Source organism: Pristis pectinata, chromosome 3 (genome assembly GCF_009764475.1).
Source record: "Pristis pectinata isolate sPriPec2 chromosome 3, sPriPec2.1.pri, whole genome shotgun sequence".
NCBI classification, from domain to species: domain Eukaryota; kingdom Metazoa; phylum Chordata; class Chondrichthyes; order Rhinopristiformes; family Pristidae; genus Pristis; species Pristis pectinata.
The window spans coordinates 31,287,887-31,306,291 of record NC_067407.1 but is presented as its reverse complement, the minus strand read 5'-3'; the positions used below and the strand labels follow the sequence as shown (position 1 = coordinate 31,306,291).

At 38.4% G+C, this 18,405-nt stretch overlaps 2 protein-coding genes across 9 annotated transcripts in view; one reads left to right on the top strand and one right to left on the bottom strand.

Moving 5' to 3' along the window:
- osbpl9 (oxysterol binding protein-like 9) overlaps positions 1-13,557 on the top strand; it is a 127,248-nt gene extending 113,691 nt beyond the window's left edge. For all 7 annotated transcript variants that reach the window (XM_052013141.1, XM_052013142.1, XM_052013139.1 and 4 more), the window contains 8 exons: positions 654-738; positions 3,034-3,144; positions 5,169-5,232; positions 5,363-5,503; positions 5,590-5,668; positions 6,774-6,865; positions 9,672-9,807; positions 11,590-13,557. In XM_052013141.1, the coding sequence (XP_051869101.1) occupies positions 654-738; positions 3,034-3,144; positions 5,169-5,232; positions 5,363-5,503; positions 5,590-5,668; positions 6,774-6,865; positions 9,672-9,807; positions 11,590-11,664 (783 nt within the window). In that variant the 3' untranslated portion in view covers positions 11,665-13,557. The remainder of the gene's footprint in view (positions 1-653; positions 739-3,033; positions 3,145-5,168; positions 5,233-5,362; positions 5,504-5,589; positions 5,669-6,773; positions 6,866-9,671; positions 9,808-11,589) is intronic.
- A 143-nt stretch (positions 13,558-13,700) lies between these two features.
- nrd1a (nardilysin a (N-arginine dibasic convertase)) overlaps positions 13,701-18,405 on the bottom strand; it is a 65,955-nt gene continuing 61,250 nt past the window's right edge. For both annotated transcript variants that reach the window (XM_052013136.1, XM_052013137.1), the window contains exon 31: positions 13,701-14,535. In XM_052013136.1, coding sequence (XP_051869096.1) covers positions 14,341-14,535 — 195 coding nt within the window. In that variant the 3' untranslated portion in view covers positions 13,701-14,340. The remainder of the gene's footprint in view (positions 14,536-18,405) is intronic.

Genomic DNA, 18,405 nt, shown 5'->3' with positions numbered 1-18,405 from the left:
GGGATTTAAAGCTGCCGACCACCTCCACCACCAATCCACCAATGAAGACTGGTGCATGTCTGCTCTCCTACCCTTTCCTGAAGTCAACAATCAGTTCTTTAGTTTTACTGGCGTTGAGTGAGAGGTTGTTGTTGCGGCACCACTCAACCAGGTATATTATCTCGCTCCTGTCTGCTGACTCTTCACCACCTGTTATTCATCCAACAGTGGTGTCATGGGTGAATTCGTATATGGCATTGGAGCTGTGCTTAGCCACTCAGTCATGCGTGTATAGGGAGTGGAGCAGGGGCTAAGCACGCAGCCTTGAGGTGCAGCTATGTTGATGATCAGCGAGGAGGAGATGTTGTTACCACTCCTCACCTAATAATAATAATAATGACAATAGATAAGGCATAGAAGAATACAGACCTAATGCAGGCAAATGGGATTAATGTAGGTGGGCAAAAAGATTGGTGTGGACATGGTGGGCTGAAGGGCCTGTTTCTGTGCTCTACAACTCTGACCGTTTTAAGTAAAGACAATTTTTTTTTAATAAGGTTACACTGTTCAAATCATGTATACATACTGTTGCCTTAGTGTTCAGAAATATGTGTATATTGACAAACTCTCATTCTCAGTAGATACACTTTTAAATGAACCTTCTTTCATCACAGGAACCTGTTGCTGAAGGACCAATTCCAGAAGCCAGTCAGAACAGTGTAACCTTTGTAGCAGAACAGGTGTCTCATCACCCACCAAGTGAGTTTAATTTCAATAATCATTTTTTGACCATTCCTCTACCATTGTTACCTCTTCTGTGTCTGACTAGATGTTTTTATTGCCTTCCTTCCCCACCTTTGGCAGGCTAACAGCATCTTCCACTATTTAGACTTAATAACCTAGTCACCACATTTAGGATAGATAAGAAGGCCAGAGAGGGGGTTGCAGAGAAGATTTCCTAGAATGGGAACAGGAATGGGGAACTTTGGTTATGTGGAAAGAAAGACAGGTTATGGGAGTTGTTAACTAGGGGACACAAAGTTGCAATAATTGTAAACAGCAGGGAGAAACTCAAAATATTTTTCACGCAGTGAATTGTTAAGATCTGGAATGTACTGCCTGATAGGGTGATGTATTAATTTCAGTAATAACTTTTCAAAAGGAATGGGATAAATATATGAAAGGAAAAGAATTGTGTTGTTTGGAGGGAAATAAAAACGTGGTGAGAATCAATTAAATTGCTCTTTTAAAGAGCGGGCAGAGGAACAGTGGGCTAAATGGGGTCCTGTCCTGTATGATTTTAAGACTATTTTAGTGTGTGGCCGGGATTTATTTCTGGAAGTGCTCATTCTTGTGAGAAATAATTTCAGTTTGTATTCAATAACATTTGAACACTAATTGGAAAGCAGAAAACTGTCAGTGCTTGGACACCTGAAATAATAAGTCCTGGAGCCCAGAGGTAATGTCTCTGATAGAGTGGAGGCCAAGATTGTCTCAGTGACACAATGGTTTCAGTGACATTTAGTTTAATATGAATAAGTGCAGTTAGAGCAAAAATAAATTGAAAGAACAAGCTGGAATCATAAGATGCAGAACGTGACAATTGCTGAAAATGCAAGACGAAAGAGAATGCTGTGAATAACCAGTGGATCAGACAGCATCTGTGGAGAGAGGGAAAACTGAGTTAATATTGCATGCTTTTGTGCCTGCATTGGATCTGTTCAACTTTGACTAAATTCAGATAACCAGCCTTTCCTGTTTGTCAAATTCAGTACGAATGCTCAGGGCTCCAGTGTTCCAGACCATTTTCATTTTCACATGGTCCATATCTCACTCTCTTTCTTGATTTCTATTGCCATTTCAGGGATAAGCAAGCAACCAATCTCCATTATAAGCCCATAAACTCCATTCTCCCAGCTTTATTCACTGTGTGGTACAGGCGACCCCCATGTTACGGAGGTTTACGTTCCTAGAAAATGGCTCGCATTGCGATTTTCTGCATTACAAAGCCGTGTCAGCTGCACATCAAAAAACAAGCTTAAAAAAAATTGTTTATTTACTTTTTACGAGAGACTATCACACACTCCCACTGTGGTCCCCTCCCCCTACTGTTACCATCTGCCCACCCCACCTCCCTGACTTGGTTCCATGCTCTACATACCTTTCCTATCAGATTCCATCATCTGCAGCCCTTTGTTGCCTCCGCCTATCATCTCCCAGCCTCAGTCACTATTTCCACTCTTTTCCTCTCACCAGGATCCACTTGTAGCTTGCCAGCTGCTGCTCCATCCTTCCCCTCACCTCTTTATACTGGCCATCTCCCCTCTATCTTTCAGTCCAGATGAAAGGTCTCAACCCGAAATGTCCACTTCCATCTACAGATGCTGCCTGACCTGCTGAGTTCCTCCAGCAGTTTGTTTTTTGAACTTTATTACACACATCCATTTCTAGTTCAATATAATTTCTTAGCGCTAAAAGGTTTTAAAAAAATGATTCTGAATGAATCTTTTTCCTGCTATAATTTCATAATCTGTTGCTGTACTTATGCTGAGCTCTCTGATACCGAGTTGGTGTTGAAGTTTACTAACTCTTCTTTTGTTTCTGGTTGTTGATGTATCATTCATCCCAGCTTTGGTAAGTATTGTGTAATGACAGGACCGATTAAGGTGGGAATTATTATGCTCAAGTGCAGTTTCAAAAGATTTGTTCTCTTTTATGCAAATCATCATCTGTGTAACTAGTTAGAGCAAGATACCTGACCTTGTGTTGCTTCACCTTAATCTTCTGTCATGCTGGGCAGTACTGAATGGAACTGTATTAGGAAATTTTGAATGGGAAATTCTGCTGTTGTCCACTGGTGGTTGAAGAAACTACATGGGAAGCTATATGGGAACGGGGAATGGAACTAGTTACTTGCAAGGCAGGCAAGACTGGAATGGTTTGGTCTAATGGAGTGCTTCCACGTTGTAATTTTTATATATTTCTCCATCGTAATGTTTTGTTGAACTCTCTATTAGAACATGAATTGATTAGAATTTTTCCCCCTTTTTATAGTTTCTGCATTTTATGCTGAATGTTTCTCAAAGAAAATCCAGTTTAATGCACACATTTGGACTAAATCTAAGTTTCTTGGAATGTCTATAGGAGTGCATAACATAGGACAAGGTGAGTTAATTTCAACAAATAGCCCTCTGCACTAATATTCTACACTTCCACTGCAATGAGCTACTTGCACTGTTTACTGTGTTTAAGTTTTTATTCCATCCAGTTTTTTCCCCGCTGTCCTGTCTCTGGACAAGAGTCATACTCCCTAACAGACTGATAGTACATCACAGGTACAGGCCCCTTGGCCTATGAACTAATTAAGCTAATGACACCGAATTAAGCTAATCCTTTCTGCCTGCACATGATCCATATCCCTCCATGATACACTGGAGTCTTTAACAACATTGGATATAACAGCCATGGCTATGGTTTCATGATATGTGCAATTCTGGTCACCCCATTACAGGAAGGACATTGACGCTTTGGAAAGCGTGCAGAAGAGGTTTATCTGGATGCTGCCTGGATTGGAGGGTATGAGTTGTAAGGAGAAGCTGGTCAAACTTGGGTTGTTTGGCGCGTCGGAGGCTGAGGGAAGACCTGATAGGAGTTATGAGAGGCGTAGATAGTCAGAATAGTTTTCCCAGGGTAGAAATGTCAAATACCAGAGGACGTGCATTTAAAGTGAGGGGAGAATGTTTAAAAGAGATGTGCAGGGCAAGTTTTTTTTAACACAGAGCACACAGGTGCTTGGAACGCACTGCCGGGGATGGTGGAAGCAGATAAGGTAATGGCATTTAAGAGGCTGTTAGACACACAGATATGGAGGGATATGGATCATGTGCAAGCAGAAGAGATTTAGTTTAATTCAGCATCGTGCTCAACGCAGACATTTGTGGGCCAATGTGCTATGTCCTATATATTTCTAGTGGAGGCATCAGCCTTGGATGACTTCATTTCTTGAATGAAGCCAATTGTAGACACCTATTGCCACTTTTGAGTTAGGCCACTGCAGACCAGACACTGAACCTGGTCCTGGCTGGTCTGTAGCTTGGGTGATGATTTTTCCTTTGTTCATTAGAGTTCATTCTTGTTTTCAATGCTTAGTGTGATGATTGAATTGTACTCCAATTCCTCGTATGTGGATTGCTGAGTTTCAGCATAACCATTTTACCTGGATTCTCTGTTGTTCCATGTAAAACCTAACTATATTTTTAGCTGCTTCCTTGTGTTATCCTGATATTGACAGTGATGTGGTTATTGTTAGTCCGGGGTATCTTTTTGAATCTCATTATTTTGGCCTACTCATCGAGCAAAAATTGAGATTGAGTCTTATGTGCAGTGTTTTGTATTTTTAAGTATACCACTACTTAGCCCAATTACAAAGCTGATATGAATTATTACTGCGAATTGCCAAATTTTGCAGAACATTTGGATTCCTTACTGGGAATTTCTTAGTTAAGCAATAAACATGTATATGCTGCTCCAGATAGCTCTTAATGGAAGTAATTGTAAGCAAAGAGGGGCTTTTTATAGTGTCTTGTATCTCTCAAGCCTTTTTTACTGTATATTTCTAGGTGACACTTAATGTCTTGAGCCTTTTCACCAGTTTTTGTGTTGGTCCTGGCTCCCTCTGATGGCAGCTTTATTACTATGAATCCCTGAGCTTATTTCATGGTATAAAGTGCTGTTAGCTTCCTTCAATCATTTGAGTATCAGTTCTGAAATAATTCACAAGTCTCTGAGCTTGCTAATGATTTCAAAAGTGACACTCACATTTTATCCTTCTGTCACAACCTCCTTAATTTTGAAGTGATCGTTAACATCTGAAAATTCCTGTGTCTGGTTTCATTGCTTTCTTTCCTGAACAGCCTAATCCTTTAATACTTTTTCCCTCATCTGCTTGGTTGAGTCGTGTTTTTATAATCTCCATGATATTTTTCCCTTCTATTACATGCAGCTCCAACATGATCCATTTAAGTAATAGGTAAACATAAATCAGTGGGGTTTATTTACTTTCGTATTCTAGGTATTGAGTCTCTTTTTGTTTATTTAGTTTTAAATTTTCAGATTATTTTTTCTTCACCGTGAACACTTACAAATTCTGCCTAATTCACCATTTAGGTCTGTTTCTCGTGTTTTGACAGGGTGCGTCTCCCTGCTTGATTATGATGAGCATTATATTCTCACTTTTCCAAATGGTTATGGAAGGCAAGTATTGTCCAATACAGTACCACTTAAAATATCCATATTGTCCATCAGTCTGTATTGAAGTTTATTATTTAACTTGAAAGCCATGTTAAATGTTGTGATTTTGAGGCTTTTCTAATTTATCTGACAGGTCAATTCTAACAGTTCCGTGGGTCGAACTAGGAGGCGAATGCAACGTAACTTGTGCAAAAACAGGATACAATGCCAGCATTATATTTCATACCAAGCCTTTCTATGGAGGCAAGAAACACAGAGTAACTGCGGAAATCTTGTAGGTTTATATTAAATATCTTATTGTCATTAGTTATCAGCAATAACTTGCTTGAAAATACCTATTAATTTGTTTTGATGTTTTAGTTCTCCACATGACAAGAAGTCCTTTACCTCAATTGAAGGGGAGTGGAATGGAGTGATGTATGCCAAATGGAGTACTGGGGTAAGTATCGTCTCAGGAAAAGGGTGTAAATCACTTTGCATGCTGTGCTCTTTTTCTGATAGATAAATGAACAATCCTAAACAAATTAAATGATGGAATGCTCAGATGCAAAACCTAACTTAAATACGGAATATGATTTAATTTTATTTTAAAAACTTAATAATTTTAAGTGCTGGAAATACTCAGCAGATCATACAGCATTCTGTGGAGTAAGGACATGAAATGTCAACTGTTTGTCTCTCCATAAAATGCTGCCTGACCTGCTCATATGTCGTACAACCTGGAAACAGACACCTCAGCCCTTGCCAACCATCGAGCACCTTTTTACACTAGGCTTATACTAGCCCTATTTTCTTCTCCCCACATTCCCATCAACTCCCCTTTTGGAGTTTACCACATCTACCTATTTGGGGCAATTCATAGTAGCCAGTTTATCTGCCACCCTCAAGTCTTTGGGATCTGGGAGGAAACTGGAGCACCTGGGTATAGTCCACAAGGAGAACGTGCAAACTCCACACAGGCATCATTGGGGTCAAGGATTAAACCCAGGTCGCCAGAACTGAAGCAGTCACTCTACTAGCTATGCCATTGTGTCACCCTGCTGAGTATTTCCAGCACTTGGTTTTCATTTCAGATTCTCAACTTTTCTTTTTGATTCATTTTTTTTTAACATTTTAATTCATGCTACCTTTCAGCTTCCCACAAAACCTAGAAGTATGGGACATCATATCAACAGTCCTTTGATTTCACTAGTTAGACTATTTAGTTATTATTAGCATCACTGGATTCCAGTTAAAATGCTTATTGTGCAGGAATTCACTGTTGTTGAGGAGGTGATGATAATGAGAAATTTATAAATTACAGTGAAAGTCTTGCTGGATGCCTCCATCTGAGATGAGTTGGGAACGCTCTAAAGTTTAAATTTAAATTCACTAAAATTATGGTTGGAATGATTTAGTTCAAATCTACTTTACTGATTTAGTTCAAATATGATGTATATTTTACCCTTAAGTATAAATTAATACATCTCTCAGTAGTTGGAGTTATACACTTTTAAAATGTCTCAATGACTTAGCTAATAAAGACTTTTGTGTTTCTAATGAAGGAGAGCAGCATATTTGTGGATACAAAGAAATTGCCTATTATCAAAAAGAAAGTAAGAAAATTGGAAGATCAAGATGACTTTGAATCTAGAAGGTAATGATCTTTGTATTGAGAATGAATGTTTACTTAAGAGATGGAAGATGTGGGGTGATAATTCTACTTGCTTTTTATCATTGATAATGTAGATTTACTGGGCGATGTAGAAGGTTCATAGTATTTGATGACTGCAAAAGTGTTCTTGGTTTTCATTAGTAAAATGTTTATCCCTATATTTGCATCCTTTTCAATAGCTCTGGATGATTTTGATTTTAAAAGGTCAAGGACATAATGAGTGCTTTCTCTTCTGTATGCATTTTTTTTAACTGCCATATGCATCTTTTTTTAAAACTGTCTTCAACACCCAAGTTAAGCATTCCATTATATTTTAAGTTTATTCTTTAAAAATTACTAACAAGAAGTTCATGTCAGTGGGAAATTAATGTAAAAAAATAATGGCAATATATGGAAATAGAGAAGCAACCCCAATTGTTTTTATATAATGCCTCTAAATGTTGAAAGGTGAGCAAGAACTCAGCTATTCTTTTATTTACTTCTGTTCCTGAGGTATTACTTATCACTGTGGGCACCAAGAGTTGGGTACGTGTAACTCAGATAAGGCACATTCCTGAAGACAATTTTTTTTTTAAATATCTACCTGTTTGTGATTATTTTCTGCTCTCGTCTATAAATCTCCAAATGTTTTCAGTGTGTTTTAATAATGTAACTGAATTTTAACTTCAAACCACCAGATTTTAGTCCAGTTCCACAACCACTAAAATATCATGCCTGTTATTTTTTAACCACAAATGTCAATTTACTGTGGTCTATAGGACCTCCAGTTCTTCAAGAATCTGCCTTAAACTGCAAGAATATCTAATGAAATTTCATATTTTATCAATTTTCTTTAAATGTATTAAACCAAATTTCAAAGCACAGGTCTATCCACAAAGATGCTGGACAAGGGTATAGTATTGCTATAAGTTTAAGTAAATCTAAGCTGAAAATATTTGACATCAAACATTGATCTTCCAGATTCAGATGGGTTAGAATTTGTTCTCAGCCTGAGCCACAGATTAGATAAAGGAGGCAGTATTAGAAATGCTCATATTGTTAGATTTGTAAGAATGTTATTCTCCTTTTCGTGTGTATTCTGAAAACCTTAATAGCTAGTTTAAATAACCAAGAGCTTGCATCAGCAGTGAGTTGGCTGACATTCTTGTGATTCCCAGCAAAATACCTGAAGCAGATGCTCAAAAAATGCTCCATTTGCTTGTGGCTTATAACCACAGTGTTTGCACATTCCCCATCTGAATTGGGTTTGGACTTGTCCAGCCACTGGAAACTGCATTACAGACCTGACCACTATTATGTAAAAGTGAAACTGAATGACGCACATCCACCCAACAACCATAACTGAGAAACTACACTGGAGCTAGATTTGTGTGGTTGAGAAACAATCCCTGTTTTCTTATTCAGCTTGCACTTCATAATATTTTAGACTATATTTATGTCACCTACTTAAGAATGTAGATGTTCCTTTATGAACGAGTATACTGATACCCACTGCTTTCTCCCTTTAACTTAATTCTCACTTTCCTGCAGACCAACCAGCTTCTAGCCCCCATCCTACTTAACAATGAAAACTCTCCCTTGAGTACTGGCACTTTCTTTTCAAAACTCAATTTCCCTTTTGCAGTTTTGTTCTCTCTCTCTTATATCCTCCCAGTGCCAATCTACCCATCTTCAGAGTTTTTGAATGTGTTGCTTCCAAAGTCTATCCAAATAACACTGGCTGGCACAAAGAGGCTAACTGATCTGTCAGGGTTCAGTCACAAGCCACAAATGACTCAGCCAGCTCCATCACGGGCGTAACCCTCCCCACCATCAAGGACATCAAGAGCCCCACCTCATTTATTCCTTTTCTTTTGCACTATTTAGTCTGTAATTTATAGTAATTTTATGCCACAAAACAAATTTCACATAAGTCAGTGATAATGATTGATTCATTAGTTCCACTCTTGCCCGTTCAGTTAGAGTATTTCCAGTAATGCCTTATCTTCCTGTCCCAGTGTTACCTCTGCAATTCCCCAGCAATGTGTCCTCTGCACCATCCATTTCATCAACTAATTGCTGCTTTTTTTTTAAACATGATCATGCACTGGTTCCACACACACATCATCAATTTCCAGTTCTCAACCGCATCTCAAACTGTTATCAGACTGCTCATCCAGTATCCAATTTTAACTAAATATTGAGGACTCAGATGATGTTGAGACATTCCACCCACACCTTCAAACTGAAGTCACACATCTTCTGCAGTATTGAGACAAACATCTTCCATCTGTGTAATATTGTTTATCTCCACCTCTGTCTTGGCTTATCTGCTAAAATACATATTCAGGTCTTTGTTAATTCCTGATTCAACAATTTCAATGCACTCTTCGCCCGTTTCCCATCTTTCACCCTATGGTCACAAACGTCATAGTATTATATACCCCCAAAAAACATTGTCTTTAAATCTCTGCAGCCTTTTACCTAGCATCTCTGCTGCTGCTTTCAGCCTACTCTCTCTGAACTTTGCACTGATTAAATGCTGAACTCATGTGCATCTCCCTCTCCCTTACCACACTGCTGGTGTCAGTGCTTTCTGCCTTTTAATAGTTTTTTTAGCTTCAAGATCCCTCTTGCCACATTTCGCTCTCCTTTTAACACCCAATTCTCCAATGAAAACACTTCCTAAAATATTTGTACCATTTGTTTCTTGGTAAAGCATCTATTGTAAAACAATGTCTGGAAATTTTGACAGTTGTGTTAAAATACATTAGGGAAAAATAAGGATTCCATTTGTGGTTTTCTACAGACTTTGGAAGGACGTAACGCACAACTTAAAAATAAAGGATATTGATGCTGCCACAGAGGCAAAGCATAAACTTGAAGAAAGACAAAGAGCTGAAGCAAGGGAGAGAAAAGAGAATGAAGTTCAATGGGAGACACGGGTATGAAAGTACATAACACTACTCTTTCCAGATTCAGCTACTTCAGTACCATTCAGTAGTGTCTTATTATTCATTGTGCAAATGAAAATCAATTAGTGAAAACCAAAAAATGACTCCACTAAAGTTGAAGGTGCAGTTAATCTTATTGGTAGAGGAGGAGGTAGTCTAAATGAGAAGCATTGTAGTTTACTGAGAGAAGTAAAAGGTGGAAATGGCAAAGATGGTGGCTCATTCTTTCAGTCCAGGGAAAAATCAGGTAGTGCCAGGCAACTGGAAGGTTCAAATAGTACACCCCATTTAAACAAGATAATGAAACCAGTCAAACTAATGTCTGTGATGGGCAAACTTTTACAGACAATAATCCAACAAAACTTGTCATTTAGAAGCAAATGGATATACAAATCCAAAAGAAGAAAGCTGTAGGTTCTCAATATGAAATAGAGGAAATGCTCAGCAGGTAAGGCAGCATCTGTGGAGAAACATTTCAGGTCATATTCATACAGCATGGAAACAGGCCCTTCGGCCCAACTGGTTGGTGTAACTTTTCTCCAGAACTGTTCAAAGTTGAAAATGAATCAAGTCTTAAATTGTTGAGAAAGAGGCTAGGAGTGGAGGGAAAATGAGGGAAGATCTTAGGTGGAGACCAGGAGAGATTATATGATGTAAGGGTTGATGGTGTAGCTTAAAGAGCGGGTGAAAAAGAAGTGTTTGGAAGAGTATAAACATGTAGTAATGAATGAAATCTGAAATACCTGAAGAGGTGGGTGGAAGCTGCATGCTGGAACTGAGAGAAACAAAACTAGAATGTCTAATGATTGTAATTTGTTGCAATCTGATGGGTGTATCGTGCAACTCAGAATATGAGGGTATTGTTTCTTCAGCTTTGTTAAAACAGTGTAAAAAGCCAAAGAGACAGATTAGCCTGGGAGTGGGATAGAGAATTACAGTGACTAGGCACTTAAAGCTCAGGGTCACCCTTGCAGACATAAATAGGAGTGTTCTGTAAAGCAGTCACCCAGTCCAATGTAAAGGAGACCACTTCATTTATAACTGGCACCATATGTATTCAGTTTGTTATATTATAGTCATGTAGCACAGAAACACCAAGTCCCCACCAAACATCAAGCATCCATTTCCACTAAGTTTTTCATTACATGAAAAACAAGATGATGCTGGAGGAACTCGGGTCAGGCAGCATCAGTGGAGGAAAGCAGACAGTCAACATTTCAGATCAGCACCCTTCTGACCTGAAACGTTGACCACCTGCTTTTCTCCAAGGATGCTACCTGACCTGCTGAGTTCCTCCAGCATCATCTTGTTTTTCATCTAGGTTCCAGCATCTGCAGTCCTTTGTTTGAGTTTTTCATTGCACCTGTGCATATTTACTTGTGAATATGACATTAAACTTGACATTCAGTAACCATACCCTGACGATTTTCTTCTCCCCACATTCCCATGATCTCTCCAGATTCTACCACTCATCTGTGCACTAGGGGCAGTTTACAGCAGTTGATTAACCTTCTAACCCGCAAGTTTTTGAGATGTGGGAGGAAAACTGAGCACCAGGGGAAAGCCACATGATAATTGGGAGAATGTGCAAATGGCACACAGTACAGGAGGTCAAGACTGAACTCTGGTCACTGGAGCTGAGGCAACAACTCTGCTGGCTGCCCCTATCTCACCTTTCCTGAGCTGCACCACTGTCCTACCTTGGTGTTAATTTACTTAATATAGTTTGCTGAACATAAGGTTGGAAATTACCTTTTATTTCTTCCCTCTTAGGTGTTCCACGAAGATGGAGAATGCTGGATATATGATTATCCACTGCTAAAGAGGTTGGGTGGCAATAAATATTAGGATATTATTTCAGAAATGGCTGAATAGAACACATTTAAAGCCTACAATTGAAAAGGACTTTCTTTTGCCTAACAGAAATTTTGTATCAAGATTCTTAATATTTAATAAAACACTATAGCTTTGTGGTTACATAAATGCATTCATTTAAGAAATGCATTGTTTAGACTTCATCTGGTAAATTTTAAGTGGTTCGTTTCTCAGGGAAATTGGACTTTAAAAAGGTGTGGTGGAACAGTTAACATCCTACAAGAGTTGAGAATATTCTTTTTAGTGCTGTACAATGACTGTTGGAATGTTTGCTCCTGCTCCACATCAGAAATTTGTAATGTTTGTTGCAATTCTCTAAGTTAAGTATGCAATTTCATCTGCCAAATTTGTGTAAACACTGAAAATCTCAAAAAGACAGCCCAAGAAATAATCTTGGATACCTGTACAACCTATTCTAAGTGCACTGTCTGTAATATCATTCTACAGATATAAAAAATGTACCACTTCCAAGTATTGTGTTTTTAAGTCCTCTGTTTACAAATGTAGGACTCTCCTAGAATGATTCATTATTGCTTGAACCTCTTTTCATAGATGTGTACATATATATAGTATATAAATATATATATATATATGGAGAATTTCATTAATGAAGTGTTTATTAGTGAACTGGGATAAATGTTTATATATAGCAGATATAAAATGAAAATGAAGCCAATGACTTTGCTTTATAATTTAACACACTTTGAGGCCTTCTTATTAATTTCAGTGTTACATTTGATTGAAACCTGTATATAATTTTATTCCAAGAATGAATGATTGCAGCTAGTTTTCATTCTGTTTATTGTAACAACATAATAAACCTTCATAAAATACATTTTGCAGTGGTCATGATGAGTTTGCTTAATTAGTACTGCATTATTTGAATGCAAACATAACTCACTGGGCATCTCACCCAAAATATCTGGCAGTCATAGAACTGTTAAAGAAAACTTATTTTTGGGTGTAGGGCAAGGAAAAGGATTACAATATTTTGTTAGCAGATTAAAATTAAGTTATTTAGATTAATGTTAACAAGTAGAAAATACATATGTCAGGATACTTGTGGTTTCTCTTTGCTGTACATAAAGTTTAGTTTCCATTTCTCCTTGCATAATATTCAGTGATTCCTACGTGATCATGATACATTTAAATCCCTGTCTTCTACTCTCGTTAATACTTCTGCCTTTTTACTATTTTGTTTTGACAAAATACACCTTGCTCAAGCTGAAGTGAGATGATCTTGCATATATAGACTTCCAGCTGTTCTTATTTTTATACGACTGAAATGTGGAAGCAACCATTTGTGACACAAAAACTGAATGCCCTGCTCAAGCTGCAGGAAAGGTTATCTGATTATAATCACCTCCAACCATCAGCAGCAGCTTTCTATTTTAGCATTTCAACAGCAGCTCCCTAAACTAATCACTTTTTTTAAAGCTACAGGTGCCAGGGTGCATAGCAACACCATCCTAAGTATGGCATGCATGGTCTCAGAATTTTTGAACTCCCTTTCTCACATTGTATGTATTATGCATTGTATGCAATGTCTTTTCATATTATGTAGGTGCAAGAGAAAACCACATGGATTTTTCAGATTATTTTCAGAAACCAGAATCAATACTTATTACTCCCTTTAAAAAGGTATGCCCAATTTCTCTTCACATCTCACTCAAACCTAGCTCCTTTTTTCACTTTTTTTTAAATAACTAATTAAGCTCCTTGACCACAGCAAATAGAAGCACAAAGCAAAACCCTTCCAGAACTTTCAACAGTCAGGACAACACTGACCAAAACAGCTGGTAGGATGAAATAAACTGTCAGAAAAAAGTCTTTCCATTTTAAGTTCAAAAGGTACTCCAATATAAAGTCAGAATCCAATATCTCAGATTGAACATGACTAGGACTTTGTCTCCATCCCCCACAAATAAATTCGCAATACAATCCCCTTATGTTAATCTCAGTATTCTAAAATATCAATGACATTTAAATTAAAAAAAACACCAATCAGCTTCAATGTATGGATTGTATTTATTCTGATTACAGAATCAGTAATTCATACAGGAGATTTAAAATGTCCCTACTCCCCACCAGAACTAGAAAGCAATAAAACAAACAACACAGGTTCAAAACAATTCACTCACTGCATTAAGGATTAGTTATTTTTTTTCTTCGTAAAAGTATCAGTTTGGTTTTTAAGAACCCCAGTCTCTTTGGAGAATTAACCATGGCTGAATAAACTAATGATTACTTCTCATGCAGAACTGGCTTGTCAGGTTTGAGGCTTACTATGTACATGGAGCATTCACAATACCTCCTCTCAAAAGAATCATTGCTTAACTGTTGTGACTTTTTCCCCCCATAAAGTGAAGTAATGGCAAACCAAAGTGCATTATCATTTAAATATTTACTTGTATCTGTGCCTCAAATGAATTCTGATGCAACTGCATCATTATTGGATGATCTGTGAAAGCACAACCCTCAAAATAAACTCTTAGATTTATTAACACACTTATGTTTGAAATACCACCAGTTCCTGGTGGAATGCCTTTCCTCAAAGCAGAAACACTAATTAGATTTCATTTTACATATCAACTGCACATTCTTAGCAATGCACTGCAATGTTCTTGTGGTTTTATCCAACTGACAAACTCATTTCAAAATTTTATGAAAGTTGTAAAGCTTTAGACTTGAAGTAAAAGCAGAGATGTCATTAATGGGAATTGCATGTTTCATCAGAGGAGAGACAGGTACAAAAGTGAGCCGAGGATTTTCTCCACCCACAGAATGACATTCCAATGTGGAGTCAGTGATCTTATCCGGTTCATGCTGCCCAGATCCAATTACCTATGAAACCATAAGCAACAAGAATTAATACATCAGAATCATAAGTGTTTCAGCATGACAGCAGGCCATTTCAATCCATTACAGCTCTATTTAAGAGTAATCCAGCTGGTATCGCTTTACTGTCAATAACACTGCAATTTTTTTTTCTCCCAGACCCTAACCAGTTGCTGCATGAAAATCTTTACCTCATATCACTTGGTTCTTTTGCTAATCACCTTAATGTGGTGTACTCCGGTTCCTGCCCCCTTATGGCACCAGGAATAGTTTCTATTTACAGTATCTAGAGCCTGAAAGATTTAAAATCCCTCCATCAGATCCCCTTTCCATTTCCCCAACCCACTCACCCCAACTTAACCTCTTCTGCTTGAAGAGCAGCAACACCAGCCTCTCCAGTGTATCCACAATTTAAAATTATCCATCCCTGGAATCATTCTCATCAATCTCTTCTGGACTTTTCCTGGTGTGGTGTCCAGAATTGGACATTTGTTGCCAAATTCTGCCACATTTGTAAAGTCCAGGATCCCATTTGCTTTTTTTAAAAACCATTCTCAAACTGCACTGCCACTTTTATTTAGGCACTTGTATCGCCAGATCTCTACTTGTATACCCATTTGAGTTATGCCCTCTAGTTTAAATTGCTCATCACTGTTCTTCCTACCAGAATATACCACGGCATTGTTTCTGCATTTAATTTCATCTGTCATGTGTCCACAATCCTACCCACATCCTCTTGACATCCATTACTACCCCAACTCCAAATCATTGATGTATTGGAAGAAGAACTGTTGTCGTATTACTGGCCCCTGGAGAGCACTACTAGTACACTTCACTCCTTTCTAAGAACTATTCACGACTATTGTTTCGGGTCACTTAGCTGATTTCCTATCCAACATGCTACAGCCCCTTTTATTCCACAGACTTCAAACTTAATACAAAGCCTAGTATACAGCACTTTCATCAAATGCCTTCTGAAATTCTACAACTACAAGAATCTCATCCACCCCATTAATTTGTTAAAAAATATTCTAACACAATATGCTTTTAATAAATCCATGTTGGCTTTTCCCTGATCAATCTAAATGTGCCAAAGTTACTACTGATTCTGTCAACAATCATCACTTCTGGAAGTTTTCCTACTGAGATTAAAATGACTATTCTGTAGTTGCCGGGTTTACCTTTATGCCCTCTTTTCAACAAGGATGTAACATTTTCAATTCTCCTGTCCCAAGATGCCATCCTTGTATCTATAGATTATGGCAATATGGCTGCAATTTCCATCCTTCCCTTAGCAAACAAAGCAGCACCTCATCTGGGCACGGTGATTTATCCACTGAGTACAGCTACTCCAAGACTTCATTCTTACCCACTTTAGCCCATCCAGACCCTTCAAGATATTACACACCTCTATCAGATACCACCACCTTCCTTTGCTGGGATTCCAATAGCACCGTCTTCCTTGGTAAAGACCAATGAACAGCATTCATTTCAGCATTTCTACTATATCTCCTATTTACTTAAATATTAATAGTTATATATTTACAAATGTCAGAGCTTACAGGGATATTGGAGGTGGGGAAGAAGGTAGAGGATCTTTTCATTGTGCTGCTAAAATCCATATGAAATTCAGACTATGTCGTTGGCATCTCAGATGAGGCCCTCAGACCAGGTAAGTATAGGTATTGGAGGGGACTGGAGGCAGGGGGACCACACCAGCACAATCTGGCCCATTATTACACAAATATGGCATTCTAACATCATGCACTGTAACTAATAGAAAGCATCACTGCCAAAACTTAACATCCACATTCATAATTTGTAGGGTGCATTGCTTTAGTAGTCCTTGCATTTTATCTAAGAGAGGTTGCAAACATTTTTTCTGACTCAAGGCTCATGAGTTAGGAAAGGGTTTAGGAAGTGGGAAAGGGACAGGATTTGAAGATTGGGATTCATGGGAGAAAGATGGTGTAAAAAGAGTTCAAAGGGTAATGGGTTAAAACACAGTGACTTAGTGGAAGAGGAGTAAAGGCCGAGGGTCTACTTTAAGGAGCCGGCCATGACTACTGCGGCTCCCCACAATGCAGCGCTTCAGAGAAAATGTCTCATGGATGAAGAGTGGCAGCGCTGAGACATCTGCTCACATATCCTCAGACCGGCAAAGGAGGGATTCAGGGTGACTGGCAACCCAATCAACATGGTGACACCTTATCCAATCTTATTGCTTTATTTTCTAATCCCAATGGGCCTTGTTTGTCTTTAGTTCTCTATATCTGCCATACATTTCCTTATCTTTATCCATTCCTCAATAACCTTTAACATCCTGAATTCCCTGAACTTGGTCCTGGCTTTTAGCCTTACAGGCACATGTTGGCCCTGAACTTTTGATATTTCTTCTTTGAATTCTTCCCACTGTGCAGTTGTAGACTTACCTGCAAATTGGTGTTCTTTATTCTAATGAAAGTAACATTCCCCAATTTTAATATGTTTATTTCTCATCCATCCCTATCTTTTTCCATGACTACTTTGAAATATATGGAGTTATGGTCACTATTCCTAAAATACTCCCCCGCTGACACTCCCTCCACTTGACCAGCTTCATTCCCCAAGATAAGGTACAGTAATGCTCCTTCCTTCACTGGTCTATCTAAATTATGCATCAAAAAGCTCTCCTGGCACACCTCAAAAATTCTATTGCCTCCGAGCCTAAGTCAATCCCAGTTAATATTCAGGAAATTAATATTTCCTGTACTATAACCCTATTTTTATTGCCTACATATCTGTTCTAGCTCTTATTGACTGTTGGGAGGTCTGTAATACATCCCCAGCAAAATTACAGTACTCTTTTTGTTCCTAATCTCTGGTACCAGTTTGGCCTCATTTGAGAAGCTTTCCAGGATATCCTCTCAGTACTGAAGTAATGCACTAATCGACTAACAGTGCAACATCACCTCATATTTTGCTTCCCTCCCCCCCGCGTCTCGCCTGAATATTTTATACCCCAAGATATTGAGTTGCCGGTACTGTCCATCCTTCAACCATGCCTCAGTGATGGCAACAATATTGCATTTCCTTGCATAAATTACAGCTGAGCATCTATTTTACTAGTTGGACACCTTGCATTAAAATTAAACTTTATTTACACAGCATGGTAATAGGCCCAATAAGCCTGCACTGCCCAAGTACACCCATGTTAACCTACTAACCTATACGTCTTTGGAATGTGGGAGGAAACCAGAGCACCCGAAGGAAACCCACGCAGACATGGGGAGAACATACAAACTCCTTACAGACAGTGGCCAGAATTGAACCCCAATCGCTGGCGCTGTAATAGTGTTGTGCTAACCACTACACTATTGTGCTTAAAGTTTTTCAAAAAGACTTAAGTTTTTTTTAAAAAATAGATGCAAAAACTTAGCTTTGAATTTCCCTGATATGGCTTTACCTGCTTGTTCCGTCTAATGGACTTGCTATTTAAGAACTTAAGTAGGAACAGGAGAGGCTATCTGGCCCATCGAGCCTGCTCCACCATTCAATAAGATCATGGCTGTTCTGGCCATGGACTCAACACAATCTACCTGCCCTTTCCCCATAATCCTCAATTTCTCCTACTATAAAAAATCTACTTAACTGAGTCTTAAATATATTTAATGAGGTAGCTTCTACTGCTTCCCTGGGCAGAGAATTCCAAAGATTCACTACTCTCTGGGAAAAGCAATTCCTCATCTCTGTCCTAAATCTACTCCCCCAAACCTTGAGGCTATGTCCCCTAGTTCTAGTCTTACCCACCTGTGGAAACAACTTTCCTGCCTCTATCTTGTCTGTCCCTTTCATAATGTTTCTATAAGATCCCCTCTCATTCTTCTGAATTCCAGC